General features: G+C 44.2%; 1 protein-coding gene and 1 pseudogene across 2 annotated transcripts; both read right to left on the bottom strand.

Annotated features, from left to right (window-relative positions):
- Positions 1–1,813: 1,813 nt before the first annotated feature.
- On the bottom strand, positions 1,814–22,323 carry LOC123817703 (annotated as a pseudogene).
- Positions 21,178–25,647, bottom strand: TMEM25 (transmembrane protein 25). 2 transcript variants are annotated; one of them, XM_045839626.1, is made up of 9 exons: positions 25,372–25,647; positions 24,918–25,011; positions 24,328–24,639; positions 23,598–23,888; positions 23,297–23,428; positions 23,010–23,040; positions 22,761–22,861; positions 22,533–22,619; positions 21,178–22,409 (listed from the first exon to the last, which is right to left on the bottom strand). In XM_045839626.1, the coding sequence occupies exons 2-9, from the start codon at positions 24,985–24,987 to the stop codon at positions 22,336–22,338; spliced, it is 1,098 nt and encodes a 365-aa protein (XP_045695582.1). In that variant the 5' UTR covers positions 24,988–25,011; positions 25,372–25,647; the 3' UTR covers positions 21,178–22,335. The 2 variants fall into 2 exon arrangements, with proteins under 2 accessions (XP_045695582.1, XP_045695575.1); XM_045839619.1 differs by having other exon boundaries at positions 25,452–25,644.
- Between the last annotated feature and the right edge of the window lie 34 nt (positions 25,648–25,681).

Here is a 25,681-nt window from a genome sequence, read left to right as displayed (position 1 = left end):
AAGCACCATTGTTACCTCTCAGACCCCTTCCCCACATACAGGGTCACAACACAGCAATGTGGGTTACCCCACCCTAGTGGACACCTAAGGCTCTGCCCCTCACTATGTAACAGGTGTGTCAAGACAACAACAACAAAAAAAGGCCCAAATGAAAGAACAGATCAAAACTCTAGAAAAAAATACAACTAAGCAACAAAGAGGTCGCCAATCTTTCAGATGCACAGTTCAAAACACTGATAATCAGGCTGCTCACAGAATTGGTTGAATTCGGTCACAAATTAGATGAAGAAATTAAGGCTATGCTAAGTGAAATAAAGGAAAATGTACAGGGAACCAATAGCGATGGGAAGGAAACTGGGACTCGAATCAACGGTGTGGACCAGAAGGAAGAAAGAAACATCCAACCAGAAAAGAATGGAGAAACAAGAATTCAAAAAAAAATGAGGAGAGGCTTAGGAACCTCCAGGACATCTTTAAATGTTCCACATCCAAATTATAGGGATACCAGAAGGAGAAGAGGAAGAACAGCAAGTGGAAACGTCATTTGAACAAATAAGGAAGGAGAACTTCCCCAATCTGGCCAAGGAAACAGACTTCCAGGAAGTCCAGGAAGCTCAGAGAGTCCCAAAGAAAATGGACCAAGGAGGAACTCACCAAGGCACATCATAATTACATTAGCCAAGATTAAAAAGTAAAGAAAGAATCCTAGAAGCAGCAAGAGATAAGAAGGCAGTTGCCTACAAAGGAGTTTCCATTAGAGTGTTAGCTGATTTCTCAAAGGGGACTTTACAGGCAAGAAGGGGCTGGAAGGAAATATTCCAAGTCATGAAAGGCAAGGACCTACATCCAAGAATATTCTATCCAGCAAAGCTTTCATTTAGAATGGAAGGGCAGATAAAGTGCTTCTCAGCTAAGGTCAAGTTAAAGGAGTTCATCATTACCAAACCCTTATTATATGAAATGTTAAAGGGATTTATCTAAGAAAAAGAAGATAAAAAATATGTACAGTAAAATAACAGCAAATTCATAATTATTGGCAACCACACCTAAAACAAAAACAAACTAAGCAAACAACTAGAAAAGGAACAGAACCACAGATTTGGAGATCACATGGAGGGTTATCAACAGGGGAGTGGCAGGGGGAGAGAGAGGAAAAAGGTACAGAGAATAAGTAGCATAGATGATAGGTAGAAAGTAGACAGGGGGAGGTTAAGAATAGTATGGGAAATGTAGAAGCCAAATAACTTATATGTATGACACTTGGACATGAACTAAGGGGGGGAATGTGGGTGGGAGGGGGTGTGCAGGGTGGAGGGGAATGAAGGGGGAAATGGGACAACTGTAATATCATAATCAGTAAGATATGTTTCAAAAAGAAGTTAAAGAAAACTTAAATTTCAGCTTCTAATCTTGCTGCACCATCATATCATTATAAATGGTTAGAAGGACCAAAGGTGACTACTTCCATTTATTGAAATCAAGTATTAACCATAGTTTGCAAACAGAAATTAGAGAAATCTCAGAAAGGACTCACGGTGTCTGAAGCCCATCTGACCCTTTCTTTCTCCAACTCAAGTTTTTTTCATTAACAGGAACTACTCTGCTATTGTCAGTATATGCAATTTGAATCCTGGCAAGGGATGGGGCCTGATGACAAAAATCATTGACCACTATAAGTGTGTTCATAAAGACAGGATTACAGAAGGGAGTTCTGTATCCTGGAATAGGATGCAATTAAAAAAATCAAAATAATCAGAGAAACCAAAATAATTTGAATCATTGTGTTGGGGAGCCCCTGGGCATGCATTCTGCTTCAGGCAGCTTTGTGTACAAGTAGAGGCTAGGTGGGCATGGTGCTGCTGCCCATGGAATGATATGCACAGAATGGTCTATCACAGTGTTCTCCTTGCTGGGGCTCCAGTTTGCTAAGTGGGAACATCTATGATGGGTGCTGTCTGATACCTGCTTCTCAATCAGCCAAACAATCTGCTTGAATGTTGGCCTGTTTAGGGGATCCACATCTCAGCAAGTCTTCATTATGTCATACATTTCAGCAGGTGCATACTCAGGGCTCAGCATTCAGAAACCTTCATTGATCATCTTGTAGCATTTAGAATTAACCAGGATTCCAGGGGAGGGGCTGCTTCCTAAAAATAACAGCTTACACAGAAAAATCCCATAGGACCAGACATCATTTTCAGATGTGTACACACAGTTGAAAATGCTTTAATGTGCCGACAACTTCACAGGTAGCCAAGTGTTTCCTTTGACCAGACAATTAGAATCATTCTTGATATCTCTGGCTAGACAAAAATCACACACCTTTGTGATTCTACAATGAGTAAAGAGAATATTTCTGGCTGCCTAGTCTTTGTGAATACAACTTTTTTGAGGCCAGGACGGTCATGCCCTTTGCAACCTGGTAAGAAAAGCTCAGCAAGTCTTCCAGATCCAGGGATCTTCCTTGATGGTAGATCTTCCATCTCGTCATCTTCCACGATGGTAGGAGTTACATCTCTTTCTACATATGTGCCTACTCTTGCCAATCTCCTTTTGTCTGCCTTGGTTGGTACAACATAAGAAACTCCAGGTTTCATATCCGTGTACTCATTAATACTATCACTACAAGAAGACTCCTTTGAATGCAGAAGGTTCTTATAAAGTGCTGCTTCTGTGTGATTTTCCTGCTTTGAGCAAATAAGTGAATCATGTCATCTCCTCAAAGAAGGGGAAAGGGCAAGTCAAGGAACATGAATAGAGGACTCATGGTTATGGACAATTTGGTGATTTGATGTGGACTCTGTCCAGTGGGGTCCGTATGTTGTGGATACAACAAACAAATTCACATGGACTACAGAAGTCCTTTGGAGAAAAAGGGATGGCATGGTCACTCTCTAAGGGAGAGAGCACCTTGGTCACTCTCTCAAGGGGAGAGCGCCCTGACCTTGCCTTGACAAGCTTTTAATGGCTTTCTAATAGCATACATCAAAGAAGGTTCTCATTCGTTATGCTCAGGTTTGCTTTAGGTGATTGCTTTTACAGGTAACAAAGGGAAGGATGTTACTGATTATTTCTTACAGATTAACAAGGAAAAAAATGTTGCAAATGCAAGGGAATGATAAGAGTAATTGATCTGGTTACACTTCAGTCCTTGGGAGAATTAGCACAGACTTCAGGAAGTTACTTTAAAGATAATGCAATAAGCATTTGCTGCTCAACTCAGGGTGAGGGAGTTTCAGCAAGAGCAAGCCTCAAAGCAGCCTAGGTATAATGCAGGCCTGGTTTCCCATGGGAGAACCGATCCATGGGTTTGGCGTCCTGAGTGCCACCAGGCACCTATGGGCTTTCCAACAGGGCTGGGCTACATTGCCATTCCACGCGGACAGGTTCCCTATAGAGATTGACTGTGGGAATGTGTGTGTGTGGGGGGGGAAGGGTAGGGCAGGGGAGAGCAATGGGGAAAAAGGTGGGACAACTGTAATCAACAACAATAAAAGAAAATTCAAAAGATCACCATAGCAACAATATTCTGTAATGGCCAGGGTGGGCCCTCCAATCAATCATGTATGCTTTGAGCAAATGCACAATGTTTATATGATTACTGAGGTAATTCAAGACTTTGAGTTCAGACATTAGGGCTTCTTATTCCATTAAATGGGCACTTGGTTTGAGCATCTTTACAACAATAGTTGTGGCCACCCTAACTTAGTGAAGCTGTAAGATGTGGCCTCAACAACTTCCCAAAGATGCCAGCCCCCAAGGTTGTCCCAAAACTCAGTCTCTTTCAGAGAAACTCCCACTTGTGATCATAAGGAAGTTGCATTAGGTCTATGTAAACATAGTTGTTTCCATTTCCCTCCTCAACAACCTTTCACTGCACTTCATAATGTGGCTTTCTGTAAATATCTGTAAGTAAGAATCATCACAATAATGCAATCATATTGGCTGAGATCACAAAACCAATCAGCAAAGGTGTGAATAGGATATAGGAATGGATTTGTTCTTTTTTAAAATAAAGTTTTATTTTTCAAAATGTATAGTTGGTGGGAACTGTTTCTCATGCATTTTAAACAACAGCTGGGGCATTCCCACCTTTAGTGCTCCTGGTATACATTACTTGAGCTCTGTGCTTTGAAAGTACTTTTTTTAAAAAAGATTTTATTTATTTTTAGAGAGGGGAAGGGAGGGAGAAAGAGAGGGAGAGAAACATCAATGTGTGGTTGCCTTTCTCATGCCCCCTCCACTGGGGATCAGACCTGCAACCCAGGCATGTGCCCTAGACTGGGAATTGAACCAGCAACCCTTTGGTTTGCAGGCCAGTACTCAATCCACTGAGATACACTAGCCAGGGCTGAAACTTCTTTACAAAGTCTTACTGAGGAGCTCCTGAAGGGGCTGCCTTCAGTCTCTCAGAGAAAATAGCTAGGGTTATAAGCTTGTAGATGGGAACTTCCTTACAGAGTTTGTCATATGTTGCTTTGTCAAACAAGATAGGTTATTGAGCTTGTCCCAAACTTTGCCTTTGGACCACTTCTTTTTGGCCTTGCCTCCAGATTTTTTCAGTGGGTCTTTGTTTTTCTTGGCCAACTTTCCAGCATCTTTCTTCTTCTTCTTATCCTTGGATGCCTGTTGAAGAAAAGCAGGAAAACAGCTAGCTCATAACACAGCCCCATGCTCCCCTCTTACTGCACCTCCTACCCCAGTCAAGCTCTACTAGTGAGCATGTGGGTGAAACAATACACCTGACCACCCTCTGAGCTGAAGGTGGAAGTTCTGGGGGCCCTCCTTCCAAAGGAGCCTTAACTGTGCTCTGAAACCATCTAGTTCTCAGAATTGCACTAGCTCTGAATCACTACTCAATGTAGAAAATCTTGAAGAGCAGCTGCTACCACTGCTGCCTTGAGAAGATGTCAGACAAAAAGTGGAATGATTTTTTTCTTTAAATGTGAAGTTTAAAAGGATTCAGACTCCACCCTGAAAGGACAAACTCAGCACCATTTGCTATCATGGTGCCATTTGCTAAGCAGGACTATGACCTTGTTAAACATGATTGCGATTTTACTCTTCTGAGCTTATGTCCCCAGGACTGGAAAAATTACTGGAAAAGCAAGAATATAATATGGCTAACTGCTTTCCACAGGCATAGGCAAAAGAAAGCATCGGAAAAAACTGCAGCTACGCAAAACCAACTGAAACCTCCTATGCTGCAAAGCTCCTAACAGCCCAGTGGCCACATAACAGCAACCCCCACCCTTTATAATCCAATAAAAGCTCGATGTACCAACCTTTCAGTGCTATGTATTTCTTCATGCCTAGCCTCTTTCCTCTCTTGGAAAGTGAATAAAACTTTGCTCTCTGTATGTTCCTCGTTTGTGAATTCTTTCACAGCCTAGGTTAATGGCCACCCTAACATTGTGGTGGCCCATATGGGGACATCCTTTATTTCTCCCTCTCCTCTGTCTCCTAAGACTTGTGGCTAGGGGAACAGTGGGCAGCAGAACCTCATCCCAGGCTCACCCCCTAACTCTGTCTCTATGAGGTTTAGAGAGAAGATTTTAATTCGTTTTCCATCTCTGGATTCTGTGGGCCCCCTCCTCCCTACTCCCTACATGGCCTGTGATCAGTAAGTCCCTCTGAATTTTGGGAGAATGTTGGGAACCGCCCTGCCTGGTTTCAGAAGCTGTAACCCACCCATGGCTAAGGCTGAGTGGGCGATCTTCAGACCAGAAGCCACTAAGGAGACAAAACTTATCTCCCTGGCAGTGGCACTGCTTCTGCTCCTTTTACTTCATCCATAACTGGCCCCTAATGCTTATTGATTAGCCAATGACGGGTAAGATTCCCCAAGTGGGGAATGAATTAAGACAGGCATGATCATGGGGAGGCCCCAGGGAAGGACTTGGGGGGCTATAGCAAAAGGGGGTGATGGACCCTTGCCCCTTGGCTTTGACATAGCCTGAGTCCTCATTCTGTCTGAGAGAAGTCTCCTAACCTCTTGGCTGCCTTACTTCCCCTGCCTTACTTAAGCCTGAAACAATGACAGAAGGTGGTGCAACCCTGTGCTGGAAAGGGTGAATTCCCCGGGTGATCAGGCCTAAGAAAGAATATGTAAAATCCTGTGAAACCTGTTTTGCTAAGAATGCTCTTAATTAAATGGTAAGGGTCCCAGCAGGAAATGAGTTTGTTTCCCAAAGTTTTGTAGCCCTTTAGCTAACAGACCCTGACTCAGAATAGGTCCTCAGAGTTCTTTGTATGCTATCTATTGTTTGATCCTTACTGCCTGACAATGATTAATGAACTTTACCTGTATTCCTGTGCAATTTAAAAGCCAATAAAAACCTGTCAAGGCAAAGATTGGGGCACTCTCCTTTGAGAGAGTGGCCAGGCCACCCTGAGGCACTTTCCCCTTGAGAGAGTAGCCATGCCATCCCTTTTTCTCCACAGGACTCAGTAGTCTGTGTGAATTTTTCTCATATCTCATCCATAACGCTGCGGACACAGCGGGCCAATGTCCACATCAGGAAGAAAACATTCACTTTGTCAAAAGTGATAGCTTAGTACCCTAACTCCTGGTGTCAGATCTATTACTTTCCAAGGGGTTTACCCAGGAGGGATGTCTCTGAGGCAGGAGATAGTCAGGAGGGAGTAAACTCTGGAGGTGCCCCAGGGGTAAGATAAAGGACATCAGTACAGGACTGAGAACCTTGTTCCTGATTTCTGGAAAAGCGCTGAATCATGGTGAATCATGAATGCACCTGTGCAGAAGATGCTACATGACCCTTGCTTCATTATAATAGCATTATAATAAGTGAACATTGTGTGACTTCCTTCTCTGGTGGCCAGTCAAGGAAAATCATGGGAGACCACATGCACAGTAGCTTTAAAGTAATACAACTACTTGTACATGCACAATAAAAGCTCACCAAAACTAGCCAGGAAATATCTGCCCTATAAGAACAGAATCCCCCCAGCCCCTGAGGTCAGTCTCTGCTCAGAGTTGGCCTGCTCCCATGTTCTATAGAATGTACTATCACTTAATAAATCTGCTCTCTTTCTGCTATAAATTCTCTTTGTGTTCAGTTCAATTCTTTGTCTGCGATCACCAAGAACCTGGTTACCTGTGCCCACCTGTGATACCTCCTGATTGTCTCTTTGGTGGGTTCAGTCTTCTCTCAGACTCAGGTATGCCTGACTCCAGGACAGATCTTCATAATCTCAGGCTGCCCTTGGACTCAGGGACGCTCAACTATGGTGGCAGATCTCTAGCTTGTTTGAGTTGGGGACTCCGTTCTCAAACCTTCCCCTACCTCAGCATGTTCTTGTCCCTGAGATATCCTTCCCTTTTAACCTGAAGGCTTTGGGACTTACCAACTTCCCTGGCCCCAATACAAATGAGGTGATCAGAAGGTCTGTACCATAAACAGATCTCTTAACTATAATACTAATCTCCAACTCAACCTTTACTATCACTGTCTCAAAAATGGGTTGAAGTCCCTTGCAATTCAGGTCTCTTTCGAACTTTCTCACCATCCTGATCTTTGTTCCTCCTGTTGAATGCTTCTACTAAGTTCTACTTCCTTTCCTTCCCTTTCTTTGCAGAATTCATATGGTATTCCTTTCTTGGCACTCCCTCACCTTCCTTTGACACCATCACACAGACTATAAAACTCAAAAAGAAAAAAAAATCAGGAGTTAAGTTTTTTAAACACTCAAAATTCCCCTCCTGAAGACCTGGGAGCTGCTGAAGCCCTGGGAAATAGTAGGGCAATTAACAAGCAGCAGAGTGCCTGCCTCTCCAATGTAGAAAAAAAAAGGTGACATTTTTAAATTCAAGCCACTTTTCCTCCCAAGCCTGAGAGGTTCCTTTGTCTTTAGCAGAGCAGGTGGGCCCACCCTAAGGGTGGAATATCCTGCTTCCCAACTCACTACCCACCCTCACCCCCACCAAGAACAGACCCCTGAGACCTAGTAGAAGAATTATCTGGATACATGTTCCCTTCTCTGTGTCTGATCTGACCCTTTGCAAAGAAAAACTTGGTTGATTTTCAGAAAATCTTAGCAAGTTCACAGAGGGGTTTAATCATTAATGCTGACTTTTAACCTAACTAGGAGTGATTTACAGATTGCACTATAAATAAAGAGCAGTACATAATAGGGGCCACTAGAGCTGTCATGCTCAACATTACATATCCCTGAGTCTGCAAAGGGCTGAGAACTTCTAGGGATACATTTTATCCAGCAGGCAACCCCAGGCATCAAGAAAAAGTTACAAAAGCTAACTTTGGGACCCCAGGCTCCACACTGAGGTAGAGAGAGCTTTCAGTTTTTTTTTTTTTTAAAGATATTTATTTTTAGAGAAAGGGGAAAGGAGGGAGAAAGAGAGGGAAAGAAAGATTGATGTGTGAAACAGTGATCGGTTGCCTCTCACACGCCCCAACCTGGGGACCTGGTCCACAAACCCAGGCATGTGCCCTGACCAGAAATTGAACCAGCAACTGTCTGTCACAGGTGAGCACAGGTAACCAGGTTCTTGGTGATCGGGACAGAGAATTGAACCAAACACTCAGAGTTTATGACAGAATGTCTTCATCAAAATCCCAAAGTCCCTTAAAACACCCACAAACAGCCCTGGCTGGTGTAGCTCAGTGGATTGAGCACAGGCCTGTGAACTGAAGTGTCATTGGTTCGATTCCCAGCCAGGGCACGTGGCTGGGTTGCAGGCCAGGTTCCCAACTGGGGGAGTGTGAGGGGCAACCACACATTGACGTTTCTCTACCTCTCTTTCTCCTTCCCTTCCCCTCTCTCTGAAAAATAAATAATTTTTTTAAAAGATTTTATTTATTTACTTCTAGAGAGGGAAGGGAGGGAGAGAGAGAAAGAGAGAGAAACATCAATGTGCGGTTGCTGGGGGTTATGGCCTGCAACCCAGGTATGTACCCTGGCTGGGAATTGAACCTGCGACATTTTGGTTCGCAGCCTGCGCTCAATCCACTGAGCTATGCCAGCCAGAGCTAAAACAAATAAATTATTTAAAAAAACACAACAAAACACCCACAAACACACGCAGTCCTTCCTTCCCCTCTTTGCCTGGTACCGTATCTCAGGAAAACAAACAGACTCAGGCAGCCCTTGGTTCTTCCCAGTAATCCGTGCTCTGCTTGTGGGCCTCCCTCAGTTCCCGGCATCATCAGCTGTGTCTCTGGGATCGCCAGTTCTTATTTCAAAACCACATGGCATCTCCTCATGGCCCACCAGCAAGAGTCCTTTCACCCCTTTCCTTCCTGCAGTGTCGCTCCTGCATTCTTCCGAACTAAGAGAGAGCTCTGCATCGCTGCTACATCTTGCTTTCCAGTTTCCTAAGCTGTGTGGCAAAGGGAGACCCAAAGCTGCATGGTGATTCTCTGCCAAAGCCACATGGTGGTTCTCCACTAAAGCTGTGTGGTGATTCTTGTCATGGCTGCTGTGCCTGGGTTTAAATCCCAGTGCTAATCTTCCTCTGCAGCCCCATTTCCAACTTCTCCCACAATCGGCTACACTTGCCAGCACTCCCATATTTTCCAGCTTTTCTGGGCTGCCATAATAAGTCTAGGCAGGCATGGACCCGTGGTGTGGAACCAATCATCTCCAAACTCTCACACCAGGCTCTGTAACCAGGGGGAGTTGCCTTCCAGTTACATCTTGGGTAGAAGTCACTCCCTTTTTCCTGGCTCAAAGCTGGCCACAGCTATTTAACATATCTATGAAACCAGTTGAATGTTATAGATATGTTAAATGACCATTCTAGAGGTTATCTATAAAACTGTTGCTATGCAAACCAACTCAATGGCCCTGCTCCATGTATCCCATCCCCCAGCTCAGACTTGTGGGAGTGAGGACATCCCATATTTTTAATATTTCCTGTACACCCTGAGTTCTGGACCCCACTACAAATCCTTCTTTTGGGGGTCCCTTGGCTGCACCCTCTTACCAGCTGATGCTCAATCCACTGAGCCACACCAGTCAGGGCAATTTCAGTGTTGTTGTTTTTTTTTTAAAGATTTTATTTATTTATTTATTTATTTATTTATACAGAGAGAAGGGAGGGAGAAAGAGAGAGAGAGAGAGAAACATCAATGTGCGGTTGCTGGGGGCCGTGGCCTGCAAACCAGGCATGTGCCCTGACTGGAAATCGAACCTGTGATGCTTTGGTTCGCAGCTCGCGCTCAATCCACTGAGCTATGCCAGCCAGGGCCGGTTTCAGTGTTTTTAACAATTGAGACAGGGCAGAGGAAGAGCAGAAAGCCACCCAACAGAAACAAGAGTCACTTGTTAGCTTTAAGTTCTATATCACCACAGGGTCACACATCCCCCAGAATGCAATGAACAACCAAGGGGCAAGGCTATTCCAGGAAAACACTGGAAGATGGGACACCACAGCAAAGTTGGGATCAAATACCTCCAGGACCATGCCCCCTCTGCAAGAGGGAAGACCATGAGAAAGGTGAGTGTCCTAGGCTCTGAAGGGAACCTTGTGCCTCTGAGAATTAATGGTGCCTGAGGCCTCCTGCCACCCCTATGGACACCTCATCATCACACCAGAGGAGCCTCATGTGACCCCTGACATGGCAGGTAAGCCCATTACATTTTATTAGACATGGGGCTGTTTGCTCTGCCCTGGCTCACTCACCAGGGCCTCTTTCTTCCAAAAGCTATTTGATCACTGGGATAAATGGGCATCCTCAGTGTTACCATTTCACTCAACCCCTCAGCTGCTGCCTCAGTAATTTCACTTTTAATCATGCCTTTCTCAAAGTTCAAGCATGTCCCACCCCCTTACTAAGGAGGGACATCTTGTCTAGTCTAAAAACTACCGTAACACCCAGAGTCACCTTCCTTCTCCTTCCCTCATAATGCCAACACAGCACAAGAACACATGCACTGAGAAGGATGGGCAAATTGCCTTAACTCAAATGCCCCAAAAGCTGGATTTAAATATATACTAATATTTATAGACACTTTCACTGGATAGATTGAAGCCTTTCCTACCAGAATAGAAAAAGACTACTGAGATAGCCAAATACTTACTAAAAGAAAGCTTATTTAGGTCTTTAGGGTATTCCCTTCACAAATGACCTCCAGCAATGACTCTTGTCTTTTAAAGTGTCCAATTCTACCCTCTCCCTCTTAATGACCCTAACCTGGGCCCATAGGCAGGGACAACTCTACATCCCTAACCAGAAGGAAGTAGCCATAAGAAGATAAGACCTTCACCTATGCTCCCCAGATTTGTGTCTAATCATTAAGAATAAAATAGTTTTTAAACCAGAGGGGTGAATGAAAGAACAAAGCTGCCACTGAAACTGGAAAACAAAACAAGACAAAAACAAAACAAAACAAAACAAAACCCAAAACTAGCATTTGTGCTGCCTGTCACATACCAAACCCAATAAGCAGAGACAGAAATTGAATCTTTATGGATGCTTTATTCAGATGACTGGCAATCTGAGAAGATGGTGGGTTTATACCCTAATGGACTGTTTTATTTCCTTCCAAGCCAGCCTTTTTATAACAAAGAACAAGGTGCATTGAAAGGTTTTGAAATTCAGGGAAAATTAGATTTAGAAAACTGCAGCATTCTCATCCAAGGCGGTTAGCTGTTCCAGGGAGGGTGGGTGGGCAGGCGGGCAGTCTGTCTCTCCCTGGAACTCAATGGCTCGGGTGTCTCCAGCTGTGCCCCAGAAGGCCGGCTGTCTCTCCAGGGAGTGGTGGGCCTTACCTGCAGTTCCTGAAACAATAGCTTTAACATATGCATGACCTATTAGGCTTATTAACTATTTACCTTAAACTAAAATTTTCCAACTCTTGACTTCCCTATCACCACCATTTGCTACCGTGGCACCATTTGCCAAGCAGGACTATGACCTAGTTAAACATGATTGCCATTTTACTCTTCTGAGCTTATGTCCCAGGACTGGAAAAATCGCTGGAAAAGCAAGAATATAATGTGACTAACTTCTTCCCATAGGCATAAGCAAAAGACAACATTGGAGAAAACCGCAACTACATAAAACCAACGGAAACCTCCTGTGTTGCAAAGCTCCTAATAGCCCAGTGGCTACACAATAGCAAACCCCCACCCTTTATAATCCAATAAAAGCTCACTGTACCAACATTTCAGTGCTGGAATATTTTTCCACATCTAGCCCCTTTCTTATCTCGGAAAGTGAATAAAACTTTGCTCTCTGCATGTTCCTGTCTTTGTTAATTCTTCCACAGCCCCTGTTAAACAGCCACCCTAACATACCATGTGGCACTCACTTGGCCAGATGGTTCCTGGGGTCAGAGCAGGCTCTCCATGCCCTTACCATGCTCTACCTGGAATCTAATATTGTAAAACTATAGAGAGCTGCAATGGAAAGAATGGGGCTTTGGCTTCTAACAAACCTAAATTTAAATCCTGGCTCTTCCACTTTGTGATCTTCAGAACATCACTGCTCTTTTCTGAACCTTGGTTTTATTGATGGTAGAATTAAGATAAAAGTACTTGACTTCCAGTAAAGATCGTGGTGTAGGTAAACACATCTTGCATCCTCAAACAACCACATCAAAATTACAGCTAAAATATAAAACCACCATTATTCAGAACCATCAGAAATACAGCGGAATGGAAGTCCTACAACTATGGAATTAAAAAAGAGACCAGATCAAGACTGGTAGGAGGGGATAAAGACACAGAATGGGCTCATCCCATACCCATGTGTGGTGGATAAAAATTGGGAGGCATATCTCAGGAACAAGGGGTCCCAACCCCACGCCAGGCCTCCCAGCCCAGGTTTCAGGAAGTTAAGTCTCATAAATTCTGCCTGTAAAAAGCAGCAATAATTGAGGCTGTGGAAGAAACAAACTTCTGGAGTCCCAGGCAGTTCATCTTAAAGAGCCTGCACAAAGACTTACTCAGACTCATTTGCTCTGAGCTCCAGCATGGGGACATCAGATTGAAAGGTGCCAGGGACGTACAGGTAGGAACTGAATTTTCCAGCATCAGGGTGAGATCTTGGAGCAGCTCTCTCCTAGACAGAAGTGGTGAGAGAGGCCACTGTTCCTTTGCTGATCCTTCTCCTCCATAAACAGAGCCACAGAGCCACCAGGCAGGTACCATCTCTGACTCCATCAACCTGGCTCACATTGTTTGCCCTGATGTGGTGATTCCCTGACGTCCTGCTCCACCCAACTTTCAGGCCCATCCAAGCTGTTTCCAGTGGCTTTTCCATACACATGGTTTGTCTTTGCCCATGCTTCAGATTTTCCTAAATTCTCTTACATAAGCAACTTCTGGCTTCACTGAGTCCTGTAGCTCTTGATATGTTGCCCCAGGCCTAGGACTAGCAGTGGCTGGCCTTGGTTCACAGCTTCACCTAATCTGGGCCTCTGAGCCCAGCACAAGGAGAGCCATCTGCAGATTGCTTTGTAGCTTATGCTGTTTGACCCTGGACAGAACACAGGTGGGGTCTAAACTAGGTTGTGCTAAAAACAATCAAGCCTCAACTACAACAAGAGGGCATATACAGTTCACACAGTGGGCACACCTCAAGTACTTAGCTTGGGCAACAGGGGAAGCTGTACCACTGTACCATACAGGCCACCTACTACATTAGGCCACTCTACCTAGCCTAGTAGACACAGCAGCTTTACCTAACACATAGAAACAAACACAGGGAGGCTGTAAAATGAGGAGACAAAGAACATGGTCCAAATGAAAGAACAGAACAAAACTCCAGAAAAAGAACTAAATAAAATGGAGTCAAGCAAGCTACTAGATGCAGAGTTCAAAACACTGGTTATAAGGATGCTCAAGGAACTTAGTGGGAATCTCAATAGCATATAAAAAAAAAGATCCAGTTCAAAACAAAGGATACACTAATTAAAATAAAGAACAATTTACAAGGAGTCAACAGTAGAGTGCATGAAGCCAAGAATCAAATCGGCGATTTGGAATATAAGGAGGCAGAAAACAACCTATCAGACCAAGAAGAAAAAATAATTTAAAAAATGAGGATCATGTAAAGAACCTCTGGGACTACTTCAAGCATACCAACATTTGCTTCATGGAGGTGCTAGAAGGAGAAGAAAAGAGCAAGAAATTGGAAACCTATTTGAAAAAAGTAATGACAGAAAACTTCTAACTTGTTGAAGTAAATAGACATACATATCCAGGAAGTGCAGAGTCCCAAACAAGATGAACCCAAAGAGGCCCACACCAACACACAATTAAAATGCCAAATGTTAAAGACAAAAAGAAAATCTTAAAAGTGGCAAGAAAAAAGCAGTTAGTTACCTACAAAGGAGCCTCCATTAAGACTGTCAGCTAATTTCTCAAAAGAAACTTTGCAGGCTAAAAGGGATTGGAAAGAAATATTCAAAGTGATGAAAAGCAAGGACCTACAACCAAGATTACTCTAAGCAGCAAAGCTCTAATTTTGAATGGGAGTGTCCAACCTTTTGGCATCTCTGGGCTTGGGCCACACATTAAATACACAAACACTAACAAAAACTGATGAGCAAAAATAGAAAAGGTTCATACATAATTTTCATGATATCTGCCACCACAGACAAGCAAAAGTCCTCACATAATAACCGTAATTATGCAGCGACCCTTTCAATAATCTTTTAAAATTGTTGAGCTGGTCTGAAGTCTGTGATCACTAAAATAGAAAAAGTACATATCTAAGTAATAAAATGTTATATTTTACATTTTTTAATTATGAAAGTAAAAACAAAGAGGGCAACATAAAACTGGTGGGATGTTTGACATTGTATTTGAGAAACTAGTGCAGCTGGTTTGATAGAAATACTTGCAATTCTCAGTAAGTTCTCAACATGCTTATTAGATATTTTGGTTCTAATTTTACTATTAATGTATTTCATTCTTGAAAATAGTCACTTGCAAATGTAGGTGCTTCCAAATAGCAATGGCATGAATAAGGTGTGATAGTGAAGCAAGGTATATTTGTCTCTGGGAAGATAGGAATATAAAAGTCCAGTAAAGAGGCACAATCAAAATTTTCTTTAGTTGAAAGCCAGATCAAATGGAATGGAATGCTTTTTGCATTCCATTTGAAAATTGGCAGGTAACATATTTACATTGACTGAAAATGGAGTCACAAATATAGCAAAATATTCATTATTTTACCAGAAACCTTGAAATGTTTTCAAATTCTTGTATGAAATCGAAAGCAAGGCTGCATATTTTTCACTGTTCACAGCACTGTGTTTAGCCAACATGTCAAAATACATAATATTGTTTGCCTTAATTATGAGATTGCCATAATTTCAGTTTTATTTGGAGGGCAGTTATGGTTTGAAACATGTTATTAATGAGTTGGTTTTCACCTTGAAGATGCATGTTTAACTCATTTAAATGAGTGGTTAAGTCCACTAAAAACGCTAAATCTGTAAGCCAGTTTTCATCATCAAGTTCCGCTACAAATTTGTTTTTTGATACCATAAATGACTTGCTAACATGTCACAAATCATAAGATCTTTTAAACATTTGTCCTTGACTTAGCCATCTTACTTTTGAAAAGTAAATGATGTTGCCATAATCAGCATCAATAACTTTTTTTTTAAAGATTCTATTCATTCATTTTTAGAGAGGGAAGGAAGGGAGAGAGAGAGAGAGAGAGAGAGAGAGAGAGAGAGAGACATCAATGTGAGGTTGCTGGCGGTTATGGCCTGCAACCCAGGCATGTACCCTGGCTGGGAGCATCAATACTTTTAAGGAATTCCTGGAATTGGCAATGATTCAATCCCTTGCCTCTTATGAAATTCACAGTCTTGATAATGATTTGCATGATGTTATTCATTTTTTTAAAGCTTTTGTGCATAAGTTTTCTTGGTGTACTATACAATGATACTTCATCAAATGTGAGATTTGGGTGGCAATTACATCATCTCCTATTAATATTTTTTTAAGATTTATTTATTTATTTATTTATTTATTTTTAGAGAGAAGGGAAAGAGAGGGAAAGAAATACCAACATACGGTTGCCTCTAATGTGCCCCCTACTAGGGACCTGGCCCAAAACCCAGGAGACATATGCCTTGACTAGGAATAGAACTGGCAGCCCTTTGGGTTTGCAGCCTGTGCTCAGTGGACTGAGCTACACTAGCCAGGGTGTCTTCTATTGATTTTGCAAGTCCTTCTCTTACCTACCAGCACTGGGACAGCATCAGTAGCTATATCAGATATGTTGGCAATAGACAAAGAAAGTCACTTTAATGTTTTTTACTGCTTTGTATAAGTCTCTTGATTTAGTTGTGTCTTTTTTTAAAGATTTTATTTATTCAGTTTTAGAGAGAGGGTAAGGGATGGGCAAACAAGGGGAGAGAAACATGGGTATGTGAGAGATACATTGACTGGTTGCCTCTAGCACACCCCCAACTGTGGACTTGGCCCGCAACCAAGGCAAATGCCCTGACTGGGAATCAAACTGGTGACCTTTTGTTATGCAGGCCAGCACTCAATCCACTGAGCCACACTAGCCAGGGCTAGTCATGTCTTTTAATGGCACTAAAGAAGCCAATTCTTCAATTACCTTACATTTATCATCAATACCTCTAATAAAAATGGTAAGTTGAGCCGTATCTGTAGCATCAGTGCAATCATCCATCACCAAAGCACAAAATTTTAAATTAGCATCTTTACTCTCCAAACTTCTTTCAACAGGTTTTTCCAATTTCTTCAATTCATCTGGCTATAATAGCCTGGTGAGACAGACTGATTTTAGAAACATCCCCCTTTTTTTCAGGGCAAATTATATCTGCCACACTTTCTATACAGTGCTTAATAAGCTCACCATCAGTAAATGGTTTTGAGTTTTTGCTATTAAATGCTACCACATAACTAGCTTTTACAGTGGAGTCCACCCATTGTAACATTTTGAAAAGATTTTTGTTGAGAAGAGACTTTTTTCAGTTGTGCTATTTTGTCCTGACCACATGATCCTTCATATGCATTGAATTTGGCAGCATGTTTTTGCATATAATGCCTTTTCAAATTATAGTCTTTGAAAACTTGCACAAATTCCATATAAATAAAGCATAGTGCCTTACTATTTGCCTCCACCAAAATGTAGTTATCTGTCCACTTTTCATTGAACAATCTTCCTTCATCCATAATTTTTCTGTAACTTTTGGGGTGTTTTTTTTGAGATATTGTAGAAGCCATATTGGAATTAAAAATATTAATAGATAAGGGATTTTATTTACTTTTATTATGAGAATTAATTGACAAGAAAATAGAAAGCAAGGTTTGGGCCCTTCCACAGCCCTCTCAGCTACTGATGCAGGGCAAGGTAGAGAGCCGATTGTAAAGTATGGCAGGCGATATGTAAGGCGCTGCTGAGGTGTGGAATTACCCTTAATAATCAAATAAGAATTCTTACCTGAGTTCTAAATAACATTAAACACCTAATGTTGCAATGGTAGGTTGAAATATTATTGATAATTGCTGCCTGCCTCACTAAGTCACCACTAGCACATGTAACATCTGATAGTGTCAATTCTACTGTTTGCACTTGGAAGATAACACACTGGAAGCAGCACACCACCATAAAACTGAAGCCACAAATAGCAAGAGCATATGTACATTTGTTTTATGTGACATTGCGACATGTAATCACAAAAAAATCTTATAATGTTTTAAGTAAATTTATGATTTTGTGCTGGGCCGCATTCATAGCTTTCTAGGCTGTATGTGGTCCGCAGGCTGTGGGCTGGACGCCACTGATTTAAAATCAAAAGAGAGATAAAGAGCTTCCAGGCAAGAGAAAACTAAAGGAGTTCATCACCACCAAAACAATACTATATGAAATGTTAAAGGGTCTCTTTCAAGAAAAAGAGGACAAAAATATGAACAAAAAATGGTAATTAATATATATCTATCAGCAATTGAATCTAAAAGGGGAAATAAACAAATAGAACATAAACAGAATCAAAGATATAGACAACATTTTGATAGTTGCTAGATGGGAGGGGATTGGGGGTAATGGGTGAAAATGGTGAAGGGATCAAGAAGTACAAATAGGTAGTTACAGAATAGTTGTGGGGATGTAAAGTACAGCATACGAAATAGAGTAGCCAAAGAACATATATGCATCACCTATGGACATGGACAATGGTGTGAGGATAGCCTGAGGGAGTAGAGGGTGCTGGGTACGGTAATAGTGGAAAATTGGGACAGTGGTAATAGGATAATCAAAATACTTAAAAATAAAATAAATGCAAAATTCAAAAAGGCAGAACTCTTGCCCATTTGGCTGTAAGTCCTACATTCCACTGATGGAATTTTGAAACACTAGTTTTCCAAACGGTGACAGAGAGGGGTTCTGTATCTGCATATCCACTGGCCTGATGCACATGAACATTTCTGCTCAGTGCACATGATGTGCACATGAGATGTGCACATGAACATATCTGCACATCTCTGCTTAGACAAAGATACCAATCTATTATGGCCTCTGGGAACCCTTTGGCCACACGTTGGAGCATGCCATTCTTGGGCCTCTCATGAGTTAGGATTTCTGGTTTTATGTTCACGGACACATTAAATGTCACAGAAGAAGAGACATCAGAATTGGACATTAGAAACATGTGTCTCCTTTGGTCCCTTTTAATCTGGTTAGATTAAGTTCACTTACATATCTGATACTACTTTCATTCTCAGAGTTGGGATAACTTTCCCATTTATCAGTGAAGGTTTTGTTCACATATATCCACTGCGGTGTTCAAGCTTTGGGTACATACCATGTATTCAACCATCAGATCTACATAAGTATTTGCCATTAGAAAGCTATTAATGAATCCTTTACCTATTACTTCCCAGGTTGTTGTGACATTTGCTGATCCGAAAGTATTATTGGTTTAACACATGAACACTCCAGAATCATTAACTCTTGCTGAGTTGACAGTCAACCTTTCCTATGTGTAAAATTGAAGTCACCCTGATGTTAGCTACTATTCTGTGCTTTATTTACTCTGGCTCTTTTCCTTTAACCACACTGATTCCAGACACATCCTTTATCAAGCATGTCACTGTAAATTCTCCCCCTTCCTTAAGAAGATAGCTTGCTTTGGACAAACACAACTGGCACAGCTCTGATGGCTGCTCTCTTTCAGGGTGAACTTCTTTGACGGAACTGACTGGTCCTTTTTGTCTGTGGAGCACTGCAAGCAAAGCATGGTACTTTTGCATTGTTTCTGGTGGTGGTGATGCATTGGGATTGGGGACAAATACGAAGTCCTTGGGAAGAAGTTCCTCTGTCACCCCATAAGGGAGTAGTAATTGGTTTCTTCTGGCGCAGTCAGAGGGCAGCGGACCAATGTATCATTACCTTCTTTCCCATACAAGGGAAGGTCCACGAGGATCTTTGCAGGACCTCTAAGTAGCATAAATAGAACTGCTTAAGCCACTCTCATTGGTGCCTGTGTAATTGCCTGTATTGGTGGCTTCTGCTTTCTCTGTGATGCATACATTGTGTTTTCTCATTCAGCTGACCCAGGGTCTTAAAAGTCCATTTGACAAATCTGGACTGGTGTCTAACAGCCTAATGCTGTTGCCAACAGTATTAACTCTGATTTTGCTGGATGGGTGGATGGTAGAGACAGTTACCTTGAACTCACAGATGGTTGAGAAGAGCCTGTCTGGAGGCTAAACAGGACTCAGAGAAAATCCCAGGTGCTGCCAGTGCCTCTCCTCATGCTGGCTACACTGGATTTGGGGGTTTCAACAAAGTGCAGAGTGAGGCAAAGCCTGAGACCTCAGAGCCAGGAGTGCAAGAGCAGCAGCCCCTCCACCCAGACTTTGAGATGTAATTCACGTATCATAAAGCTTACCCTTTTAAAATGTACAATTCACTGGTTTTTAGTTTATTTGGAAAGTTGAGCATTTATTACCACTAATTCCACAACATTTTCATCACCCTAAGGGAAACCCCATATTCATTAGCAGTCACTCCCCATTGTTCCCTTCCTCAGTCCCCAGGTATCACTAACCCATTGTCTCTATAGATTTGCCTATTCTGGGCATTTCATATAAATGGACTCATAGAATATGTGGTCTTTTGGGTTCGGCTTTTCTAGCATAGTGTTTTGTTTTTTGTTTTTGTTTTCAGTTTCATCCATATTATAATTTGATGGGCTTTGACCTGCATAATGAGGTGTTTGTTTTTAAATCTGCATTTTCTCATAAGAGTGAACTTTCTTCAAATCCTTCAAAGAGTTACTCAACAATGGTGCAAGAAATTTCTAAGCTAAGGGATGTGCATGGAGAATTGGGACACTAATTTGAAAGTCTACCCCTTAGCAAACACTTGCAAGGATAGCAGATTTGCCAGGAAGAGCAAACCTTTCTGCTAAAGTAAGACCTGGGCTTCCAGCCTTGCCGAAGAACCATCAAGGAAGGGGGGTGGATGAGGGTCAACAGGATTGATTGCAGGGTATCCTGGCTCCTAAACACTCTGAAACCATGAAGGAGCTTACAAGCAATACCAGAAGAGGTGGGAACTAAATTCCTCTCAGGGGGGTGGGCAGCATTCGCTGGTCCCATGCAGGAAAAGACTGAATGAGAGAGGTGAGCAAAGGCCATGGTTCTGCAAGCCAAGGCTGTCACTAAAAAAGATAGACTACAAATCTGTCTCCCATAACTAGGCCCATTTCCAGTCTTATTTTCCCCCCATGACCCACCGCCCCCCTTTTTTTTTTTGGAAAACCACAACCTAGTCTGAACCTTCTGTACCTCTGGTCAGGGAAAAGGGGTTCAGTGTTGCTTAGCTACAGTCCTGAGGAGGGAAGACTCTCCCAAGTGATAGAGGCCAAAGGAGACGCAGTCACTGGGTATAACTATGATCCCCACCTGGCACTCTGGAAATAGAAAATGTCAGCCCTGTCACTGGTATTTAGAGAAATATTTTTAAAAAACCCCAAAAGATCTGAAGCAAATAGAGTGTTAAGTTTCAAGAGTTGAGTAGCGGGCACACAGGTATTTGCTATATTTTCTCTACTGTGTGACTTGAAGATTTCATTAAGAAACCTATTTGAAGGAAGGAAAGACATGTAACATTCATTCAGTCAAGTTTATTGAATTTACTGTGTGCTCAGCACTGTGCCTGGCTGTAACATGAGAAAAATGACAAAACAAGGTAACAAGGGAGAAATATATTTAATTTGCAATCTTTTCCATGTTGCTTTGTAACATGTCCTAAGGCTGTATTGGGGTATGTGGTGTCCCTCTTGCTCCATGTCCTCCAACAGCTTCTGGAACTGTTGAATTATGTGCCACTATAAACATTCCCTGAAGAGCAGAGGGTGGGACGGGAAGAGTGGCTTCCTGCTGAGGGGCAGTAGGGTTGGTCAGGGCTGAGCTCTCATGAAGGGAAGACATGTGGAGAGGGAAACCATCAACTCCAAGGGCTCAGGGTACTCACTGCATCACAGGAAGACCAGACTTGGGGAACCCACAGAGAAGGCTCTCACTCACCCCTCCCCAGGGGAGGTGTTTAAAGTGCTAACTGTAAGAAAAACACTAAGAAGATGCATAGCTACATGCTGTCCTGGACACCACTAGACTTCTCATCTCCCTCTTTTCTCTTGATTTATGATAACACCAGGCACTAGCACCACCAGAGACCAGGCCAATAGGGAAGTCTGGTGCCCAGTGAGGAAGTGGAAGAGGTCTAATATATAACCAATGATGCCCAAGAGAAGGTGGGGACAGAGAAAAAATAGAGGTATACAGCTAAAAAGAATAGTTTGTGCTTGGCCAATGCCCCCAGGCCAGGGGTTGTCACCTGTGCAAAGAACATTTTGGTTCTATATGGCTAGCGGGGTCCTGAATTTTCCCTGAGGGAACAAAGCTACATAGCACAGGAAAAGAAATCCAAGACATGCAAGGCCTTCCTTGTCCCACAACCAGGCACAACCCCTGCCAGCTGTACAAGGTGCCAAGTACTGGTATGAGGCAGGGCAGGCCCAAGCCAATGCCACACTTAAGATACCAGATGACATCTGAACATGTGAGCGAAGAGCTGTATCTGCTTGGGCACAAGCATCACATGTAGACCCGCAACCCGAGTTAGAACAAGGGTTTAGGTCCAGCCGGCATCTTGCCAAGGATACCTGTGCCCCTGAGGGTCAGATCCCAACAGAACTATCACATGGATGACAGAGAGGGCACTCCAGTTAGGGGTGCAACAAAAGTGGAACTGGCCTCTTCTCACTGGCAACATGGCAGGACAGAGGATGCCTTGGAGGAGTGGAAGAGTGCCCAGGGCCCATGGCACCCTCCATCTTGCCCTTAGCTCAGAGCCAGATCTCATCGCTGCTCATACTGGACACTCGATAGATGTAGCCCAGCATTGGTAGACGGATGAAACCTGCAGGGTCAGAGATGCCCAGAGTCTTGGTAACCCACATTCTGGGGAGTTAGGAGACCCTTCTCTGCCCCGGGGGACCTAGAGGCAAAAGCACAAGGGCTTAGGTGTGGAGGAGGAGAGTACCTTGGCTGGTGAGGAGGCCACCAGGCTCTGAATCCGGAAGCTCTGGTCGGCTGTTTTTCCAAGCCATCTGCTGGTCTGCCGGTTTCCCTGTTGGGTGACAAAGCGGGTGGTGCCCAGGACAAGGAATGTGCCTGATGGACCTTGTCCCTCCTAAGTACCAAGGTCTCTCTTTTTCTTAAGAGCACTTCTGAAGATAAAGCAGGGGCAAACAGAGGGTCCTGGATGTACCTCTAGAATCTGGAGTGAGGTCATTGAGCTGAAGGTTACATGGAAGGGACAGGTTCTCCCGCAGCAGACGCACATTGTTGAGTTTCAGGTTGTTGGAGTCACTACAAGGTGGACAAAGCCTGGAGATACACCCTGGCTCCAGCAGGCTTCTTTGGGACCAGTTCCAGAACTACCAGCAATGGCAGATTCCCATCTGTCCCCATGCTACATCTCCATTCAGCCCCTCTACCCAGCCCCAGGAAGAGTTACCGAGAGATCAGAGATGCACGTCGGGAGGGGCCTAAGGAGAAAGAAACCATAACACGGTTTTCAATGTGCTCACCCACTCTGGGCTCTGCCCACCTGCCCTTTTAGACCCAGGACTCTTAGGCAAGGGGTCTCTCTGATGCCCAGTTCTGTCCCCTGGGATGCACATGATTACCCATGATTAGCCTGCAGAGATGACTTGTTCTGCCCAACTCTTTCTGCCCTCCTGCTCACCCTGACCTCACCTCCACTCCCCAGCCGCCCTCTTCCCCCCACCACTTTGGCCCTACCTTTGGTCTTCTTTTCTTTCCTGCAGACCAGGCAGGCCACCAAAGTGCTGAATGCCACCAGGGTGCCCAGGGATAGCCCTCCAGCCACAATGATGCCCAGCAGTGGCACTTCCACCTGAGTGGCCAGGAGTCCTGCAGGTGGTCCTTTGGTTAGGTTCCAAGTAAGCAGGGCCCCCAACTCTGAGATGCCACAGGCACTACTCTGTCCTCATTGCCCAAGGTGGCTGGGGACCACTCATTCACAGGCCTCATCCAAAGGGCAACAAATCCCCCCATTTCTGTACTGAGATTCCACACTCACCTTGGGCCGGAAGTGAAGCACTGGTGACACCCACATCATTGGTGGCTACCACAGAGAGGTTGTATGCCAGGCTGCGAAGCTGCAGCTGTACAGTGTGGTTGGTGAGCCAGTGGTAATTCTGGGCTTCCAGCACCAGGAAGTCTGAGGTGTTGACAGTCACCAGCCCATCCTGGTCGATCCAGGTCACATTGGCAGGTGGGTTGGCACGTACCAGGGCAAAAAGAACCACCAGGAGGCCCTGGCCCTGAGCTTCCTGGTACTTGGCACCGACCTGGGCAATCTCCGGCTTAACTGGTGCAAAGCAGAGGCCAATATGCTCTCACCACAGCCCCTCATACTCCTTGCCCTTTCTTCCCAAACCCAGAAGGGACCTCTCCTCAAGGGGACACTGGGAAATAGGATGATTATGTCTACCTGAGAAGCAGCATTTTGTTGTGATCAAGAGTATAAACACTAGAGTCAAAATGTACAGATCTGAATACTGGCTCTTCTTCTTACCAGCTGTATGACCTCTGCCAGATTGCTTAACTTCTCTGTGCCTATATTCTCATATATAAAGTGGGGATAACAATAGTAATTGCCTCTTAGAATTGTTGTAAGGATTAAAGTTAGTTAATGCTTCCAAAGCACTTAAATGTTTGTTAAAAGTCTTACCAGACCACCTGCCAGGTAGCCGCTGGGGGTCCCTGGGCAGTGAACCTCTCTCCCTGCCCACCTCAGGGGCACTCACATTGCACGTTGAGGATGATGGAGGCGTTGGCTGACCGACCACTGCTTGGGTCCTGTAGGGAGCAATTGAGCTCATGCTGGGCCCGCTGGGCAGTGACAGTGAAGGTGCTGGTGCCTCCAGAGAAGGCCTCCCCACCCACAGTCAGCAGCCTTGAGGTGCTGGCCTCCTGCAGCTGTCCATCCAGGTACCAGGACAACTGGGGGATGCCAGACCCTCCTGTCACTTGGCAGGTGAAGGGATAGCGTTCATTCTCCCGAAGTGCCAGCTTGGCCCAGGTCTGACCATTGATCTGTGGCGCCAACTCTCCCCAACCTGGAAAATAACAGGGGTTTCTGGCTAGGGTTGGTATTATTCTGTGACCAAGATGAGGTCCAGTTACAGATGGGTAGCAGGCCAAGAGACAGAGCACCTGGGTTCTCTCACCAGGAACTGGCTGTATCTTGGGTGGGTGTGTGAGGGGAAACCCAGTTCTGCTGCATAAAGCCTGAAGTGAGTACCCAAAACGAAGGGAGGAGAGAGGAGGAGACACGATCCCAAAAGTGCTTGACCAAGGGATGAAGAGGGGTGTTGCCCAGGTAAGGGCCAAGTACCTGAGCTCAAAAGGGCTGGCAGGAGCAGCAGTGTGTGAAGGATGGTAACTGGGTGTGGAGGCAGCGACATGGTGGCGCCGGCCTAGGACCCAAGCTGCCGAGAGAAGGGGTCGGGCTTTGACATTAACCAGGTGAGATCAGGCCTACTTAGTAATTCCTCTGGGAATTAACTTTACAGAAACAAAAATAAACCATGAAAACGCAAACACAAATGTAGACCAATCTACAGGGGTGAAGACAAGGATTCAAACAGCCAAGCTCAAAAGCCCAAATCAACTCTCTGGATGCAGGAGACAAACAGGCACGCCCCCAAGGATACAAAGAAACAACCAGCACATTTGCAGCCACCCCTGGCCCAGGCACACACATGCTAATACTCCACCACCGTGCTCCTCCCCCAAAAGGAACGTCCTACTGCAGACCGTCTCTCTTGCCCCCTCCCCGCATCTCTCACCCTAAGCCCCCTTTCCCATCCTTCGGGTTGCTGCTGAAGGAAAAGTGGTCTCGCCTGCGGGGAGCGCAAAGAATACCCACCCCACTTTCTGGGGCTGCTCGCCTAGCCGTCCGCTGGAGCTCAGCCTGGAGCAACTGCTCAGGCCTGGTGAGCACTGCAGTGAGCTGTGGGGCAGGGAGCACCAGGCTTGGCCAATCAATGCCTGACCACGCTGATGGGCCCCTCCGGCTAGGCTGCAAGGACCTCAGCTACTTATCCCTCCCCGCACTCCCTGAGCTGTCCACCCTCCCCAATCCCCTTCTCCAGAGGG

Source organism: Phyllostomus hastatus, unplaced genomic scaffold (assembly GCF_019186645.2).
Source record: "Phyllostomus hastatus isolate PE091 unplaced genomic scaffold, TTU_PhHast_1.1 phas_contig_113, whole genome shotgun sequence".
Taxonomy (NCBI): domain Eukaryota; kingdom Metazoa; phylum Chordata; class Mammalia; order Chiroptera; family Phyllostomidae; genus Phyllostomus; species Phyllostomus hastatus.
The sequence above is the reverse complement of the archived record's forward strand: the minus strand, read 5'-3'. Positions and strand labels throughout refer to the sequence as shown.